This window comes from Arachis hypogaea, chromosome 5, assembly GCF_003086295.3.
Source record: "Arachis hypogaea cultivar Tifrunner chromosome 5, arahy.Tifrunner.gnm2.J5K5, whole genome shotgun sequence".
Lineage (NCBI taxonomy): Eukaryota > Viridiplantae > Streptophyta > Magnoliopsida > Fabales > Fabaceae > Arachis > Arachis hypogaea.
This window is the reverse complement of record NC_092040.1, coordinates 100,483,779-100,490,107: the sequence shown is the minus strand read 5'-3', so window position 1 is coordinate 100,490,107 and position 6,329 is coordinate 100,483,779. Positions and strand designations below refer to the sequence as shown.

Sequence of the window (6,329 nt, the reverse complement as noted above, 5' to 3'; positions counted from 1 at the left end):
TGCAGCTTCTCAATAATTCGAACCAGCCTGGTTCGAATTATATGATGCACCTTCTCTCTGTAATTCGAACCAGCTTGGTTCGATTTACTTGAATCAGCATCTCTCTCTGTAATTCAAACCGCATTGGTTCGAATTATTAACGAATGGAGTTCGAACCATTGTGGTTCGAATTATATAAATATATAGTTTGGCTCATTACTGAAACGATTTTGGTTTTGGCTTATTTACGTAATTTCGGCCTAGCATTGGCTTATTATAGTGTTTTGACCTATTTTTTAATTTCTCTTTTTCTACTTTTAATAATCTTTGTTCGTTCATTATTTATTTATTTATTTATTTATTTTGACGAATTGTTAGTTAAAAAGAAATTAATTCCCTAGCCAAATCGACCAAATAAATGCATACAGAAAGCTTAAGGAATTTATTTTTTTTTTTCATAAGATTATTAGTGTCTTCCTATTTAATTTTTATTTTTCTTTCTGTTATTGCTACACGAGAAAACATATTTAAATTCTTGAAGAAAAGATACAAGACTTATCCACAAAAGAAGTGAGGGGGAGCAATTCAAACAAGAGAGAATAAATGATTTAATTAAAGAAAACTAACAAATAAATGAGGTGTGCTAGAGGCGAGCAGGTTTTATGATTTGTAGCTATCAATTAATCATTATTAGTATTTTTAATGGTATGAAATTTTTTTTCTGATTAAGTGCTGGCCAAATTTAAATAAAAGTGTTGCCCCTAAACTTTCTCTAAACAAATTACAAGACTCAAATTAATTAAGGAAATTACCTCCACACACAGTGACATCACACATAATCCGATCCAAGTGGTACATTTAGACATAAAATAAAAACTAACATCAATACATACATACATTTTTGGCTTTGATCTTGGTGCTACATATCACCATGTAAATCTTTAATTCATTGCAAATTGCAATTAACTTCAAAACAATTTATATCCTTTTCTTTTCTTTTACTGATCCTCTTGGAATTTTGCTGAGATATCTCTTCTCAAACTGTTTGTACTTTTTCCTAAGGTCCACTAAGACATTGCCAACTAGGTTGTTGATTTCTTCCTCAAAACGTTCATACATAATTGGCAGTGTTAGCATGCAGAGAAAACCTTGTCAAGAATCAACCATAACAAAAAAAAAAAAAAAATCTTCAGCCCAAATAAATAATAAATAAATATAGACAAAATGAGAAAGGTCTTAGATGCGCAAAGTTTAACATGGTGCACCATACACTAGGATAACTCGATATAAGCTAGTGTATGGTGCACCATAGCATTTTTCTCCTGTATAACGAAACAATGCGAAGTAATGCTTGCTTACCAATGTATAACAGATTTACGAAGCTGAGGTAGGTTCCAATCACTGACAACATGTAGAGACTAACAATGATCTGAAATTGATAAATTTTGATAATAGAGATTGTTGGTTTGTTACTTGTTATTGGTTGAGAATTGAGAAAATTTATATTTATAAAAGGATAAATTTAAACAATATATATATACCAGGAGAAATCTTGGTAGGTCAATTCCACTTGAAATATAGTGAAGCATTGGTAATAACTGTTTGAATCCTCTGTGGAAGATTGTAGCAAGATCCTCAAACAAGTAATCCTGTAAAATAATATCTGGGATATTGGGTGCATTCCTGAAGACCAAGATCAGATATGTTTAAGTTTAACCATACAAAGGAAACTTCATAAAAAGGATATATTAACCATATTATGTTATTTAATATTTGATGAAGTAATATGAAAAAGTTTTACATATATATTCAATCCTATATTTAATATTATTAAAAGTCTTAAACTCATCTTTTATTTATTTATTTTTTTATCTTGGTGTGAAGCAATTACACTTTGTATGAAATATAACAAAAATTGAGTCTTATTTTAATGATGTACTTATAGAAACAGATAATGTATAATATGACAAATTCAGAATGGGCCATTGGTAGCAAAAGTAATTCACAAATGAGAGAAAATATCTTGAAAAGAGTCCATCATAGACACAAATTTGATGTAAAATTAAAGGGAAATTAAAATAATAAGTACCATTTGAAGATTTGTGCCATAGTTGACCATATGAACAGAACAAGCATAATTGTGATGGAAATGTGACAAAGCAGAGGCACCAAATTGTACTCAACAACCTCAAATAGAAACCATATCGCTGTCATTCCAATCAAAATTGCAGCTGATATTTTCTTGTTCCTCCATAACAAAACATCTGCCACTGCAATTAAGTCAAATTTCCAATTTATTGTCAATGTCAACTCATTGATAATCAAAAGTCAAAGCTTCAATAAACAGCTACACATGGCTTCCAAAATATCAAGAAAGAAAAACAAACAAAAAGAATAATGCTAGGATTTAATTTTATGCATTGTCGATGTAAAAATTTTGCTGCAGACATTCAATCGTATATTGCGACATGTTCTGTGATCTCAAAAGATTAACAATGAAGATGTAACAATGGATTTTATTTCACTAAGTCAAACATGAATCAAGTTCTTCACCTTCTCTTCCTCCAAGAACTTGATGTATATCATGTTCAAAGAGCTTTCGCTTTGTTGTTGTAATTTCATTATCAGAATCAGATGGATTGTGAGCCATAATAACTCTTTGATTAGTATTATTGTTCTTGTGCTGCTATTTATTATTGATTCATGCATGAACAAAAGATTCTATCCTCAATACTAAAGTAAAGAATGACTTGGAATTCAACTTAAGGTGTTATGCCCTGAATCTTGATGAGCGTGCTGCTATGTTATATTGGAATAATTAAAGTTTTATTAATCATAAAATTATTGTTAATGACAAATCCATGCGCTCCAAAAGAGAATGATTTATGGCAACATATCAGTAATAATTATAACTATATATATATTTTTTTTGTTGCCCACCACATCCCCCAACCTAACAGGCAAAGACTAATTTATTGCGGATCTGAACTTTATTTAAGGGTCTGCCACCTGGCTATAAGTTGCTGCATGCACAAAGTGTAATTCGAACCCCTTGACACTATATATGACATCATGCATGGAAGAGGTCTGTTACACATCATACGCATTTTAGTTGGGAGCTGAGACTAAACTTGTGGGTTTATTTGATGAATTCTCTTTTAACTACTTTACAGTCATTTAAGAGGTGCAGATTCATCACGTGAAAAATTTCATTCAAAACGGTGGATGTTAATATAAGATAGTTTACAAGGTAATTGTTTTGTGTTTCCTATTATCTCTCTTATTTATCCTCTGTTCCCCTCCCCTATTATTTGAATAGTGTTCGAATTATTGAGAGTGAAAAACTTTTTATTGGATATTTGAGAGTAAATGCTATATGTAATTAGTGGAAACAAATCTATGTTATTGGAAAGTAAAAAAATCTGTTATTAGTTTTTCGCTTTTTTGTTTTTTCATATTAAAGGTAACAATGACCGAGAATACTTAGATTTTGCACTAAACCACAAACAATAATACACAAATCTAAAAGGAGATAGACACCCAAAAAAAAAATCTAAACGGAGATTCTTTATTATTATTTTCCTATTCATCAACTTTAAACAAATCTTCTAAAACTATTCGGTTCTATCAAAGAACGTTATTGTTAGAGCTTGAAAACTCAGACGTTTTTTTAATGGCGAAAGAATGCAATGTTGAGGAAATCATATACATATAATGGAATGCATTTCCAATTGGGTTTTAGTTGTTGAGTTCAATCCTTATAGTCAAGTTTGAAGTGGAGTGAAAATCATGATGATGATGAATCTAGTTTTTTGCTTTATGACATGTGGTTGATTAAGGGGGGGAAAAGTGCTTGTTGTTTTAGTAGAATCATCGGTCAACGGCGAATCTAAGAATAAGAGAAAATAGGCAAAATCGTCCCTGAAAGATATATGCATATAACTTTGTTTAGGTTAACACATACATTTTAATTTTGAGTATATATATTTTAATTTTGAGTATATATATATATATTCCAGCAAAATATAATAATGTAAGAAAAATGTTTTAGAATAGAAAAGAATAAGAGAGATTTTGACAAGAATTAAAAGAGAGAGATAATTTTATTGAAAAATTTTTTAAGAAGAAAATATATAATTACTAATTTTTTGTTTGTCTAAGAATAAGAGAAAATAGCCAAAATCGTCCCTGAAAGATATATGCATATAACTTTGTTTAGATTAACAAATACATACATTTCAATTTTGAGTATATATATATTCCAGCAAAATGTAATAATGTAAGAAAAAGGTTTTAGAATAGAAAAGAATAAGAGAGATTTTGACAAGAATTAAAAGAGAGAGATAATTTTATTGAAAAAATTTTTAAGAAGAAAAGATACAATTACTAATTTTTTGTTTGTCAATTACATTTCTATTAAAATTAGTAGTATCAAAAAATATTTTAAATTTAATATTATCAATAAAAAATAAAAAAGATATATATAAGGACTAATTTGATTAATTTTTAAAATTTTAGGGATGAAAATAACTTACGTCTGAAATTTCAAGGACTATTTTGATTATAAATAACTTTTTTACATGTCAAGTGCCACGTGGCATGCTAGGTGTCATTGATCTGACACGTCAACCAATCATCTTGTGACACGTGGCATTAGCCCTTCACGTCATCATCCAACTGACGGAAGGACTAACGTGACCAATCGTGTATCTTTCGGGGACGATTTAGATTAACTTTATCTTTCGATGACCAAAATGGAGATCGGAGTACCTTTCAGGGACGATTTTGGCTATTTAAGGAAAACAATCATTAAAAAAATTCATATTTTTGGAGTCAACTAGTTAAGAGCTCAATTAAAAATATACTTGCACACCATCCTTGTGAAATTGCGATTACAATAATCATCTAGAGTAAGTGTTTGTGTCTTTTGTTTATGATACCTACTGTTCATACCCTGACCCAATACTAAGGCCCAGGACCAAATAAGACAAAAAGGCCCAATCCATAGATTGGCCTCTCCACGCAACTGACCCCCTCACAAGAGGTCAGATTCGATACAGGTTCCACTATAAGGAAGTCGGGAACGAGGATTAGTTGGTAGATAACACTTATTCAAATAAGTAACCACTCCTAAAATCTCTCAACCCACTTCCAGGAGTCATATCTCAACTCTCCTAAGATAAAGGGGCAGTTATTCTCCTTAAAAGGAGGAACTACTCCAACGGTGGTTATGGGTTCACCACTATAAATACACTGACACCCCTCAGGTATCTCTAAGTTCCCATACTCTCCATAACTTGCTTAGACCCTTGCTGACTTATGCATCGGAGTGTCTTTGCAGGTACCACCCCCTATTCTCTCTCACACACAAGTCGGACAGAGGCTCCCAGGCATAGGCTTGCCCGAGGGCTTCCTCCACTAGACGATTGGGCCAACCCAACGAGTCCAGCCCATTAATATCCGTTTATCCCTCGTAACATTGGCGCTGTTGTCGGGGACCCGAGATATCACCTAGTCAAAATGGCAGACAATTCACCTGAAGATATCATACAGCGTCCGATTCTGAACAAGAGAATCTAGATGTTGGGAACAACGACGCGGACATGGCCACCCACCAAGGGGTGACCAACCAGCACAGAAAAGGCATTTCTGGGTTGAAAGACCCAAAGGCAAACTCTTCTGAAGGGCGCGAATCAGGAAAAGAAGGACAACTCCATGCATCTGATTTCATGGGTTTGTTCCACGGCCACCAAGGGCACCTGGAACAACTGGAACAAGAACTGGAACGGCAATGAGAGGCAGAGAGAAACTTGAGAAACGAGATAGAGCGACGAAAAGAGCTAGAAGAAAAGCTCTTGAGGCTGGAATCCACTCTCAAAAATCGAAGTTCCCGTAACGACCGAGAAGATTCTCCCTTGGGAAGAGAGAACTCATTCAGCGAGGACATAATGAGGACAAAAGTTCCAAGAAACTTCAAAAGCCCTGATATGGACCTCTATGATGGAACCACTAACCCAAAGCATCATTTAAGCAACTTTAAAAGTCGGATGTACCTGGCCGACGCTTCTGATGCTACTCGCTGCAAAGCTTTTCCGACCACACTGAAGAAAGCAGCGATGAAGTGGTTCGACAGTCTTCCCCCTAGGTCGGTCACTAGCTTCGATGACCTTTCGCGAAAGTTCCTGATGAGATTCTCCATCCAGAAGGACAAAGTTAAGCATGCACCGAGCCTTTTGGAAGTGAAACAGGAGGTCAGAGAACCTTTGAGAGACTACATGAAAAGGTTCAACAAAGCGTGCCTAGAGATTCAAGACTTTCCCATGAAGGCAGTGATTATGGGCCTAGTAAAT

The 6,329-nt window shown here is 33.6% G+C and overlaps 1 protein-coding gene across 1 annotated transcript; it reads right to left on the bottom strand.

The window, feature by feature from the left end:
* Positions 1–746: 746 nt before the first annotated feature.
* Positions 747–2,690, bottom strand: LOC112799799 (reticulon-like protein B9). Its single transcript, XM_025841815.3, has 5 exons — positions 2,533–2,690; positions 2,069–2,249; positions 1,521–1,662; positions 1,339–1,408; positions 747–1,127 (listed from the first exon to the last, which is right to left on the bottom strand). Exons 1-5 carry the CDS (start codon positions 2,627–2,629, stop codon positions 958–960), a joined length of 660 nt encoding a protein of 219 aa, XP_025697600.1. The 5' UTR covers positions 2,630–2,690; the 3' UTR covers positions 747–957.
* Between the last annotated feature and the right edge of the window lie 3,639 nt (positions 2,691–6,329).

What these genes read in the sequence shown, in the direction of transcription:
- LOC112799799 (XM_025841815.3), bottom strand. Translation starts at nt 2,629, where the DNA reads ATGGCTCACAATCCATCTGATTCTGATAATGAAATTACAACAACAAAG. An exon ending in AGTTCTTGGAGGAAGAGAAG is followed by an intron (nt 2,250 to 2,532) that starts GTGAAGAACTTG and finishes ACTTAATTGCAG; the next exon opens with TGGCAGATGTTTTGTTATGG. An exon ending in ATGGCACAAATCTTCAAATG is followed by an intron (nt 1,663 to 2,068) that starts GTACTTATTATT and finishes CTTGGTCTTCAG; the next exon opens with GAATGCACCCAATATCCCAG.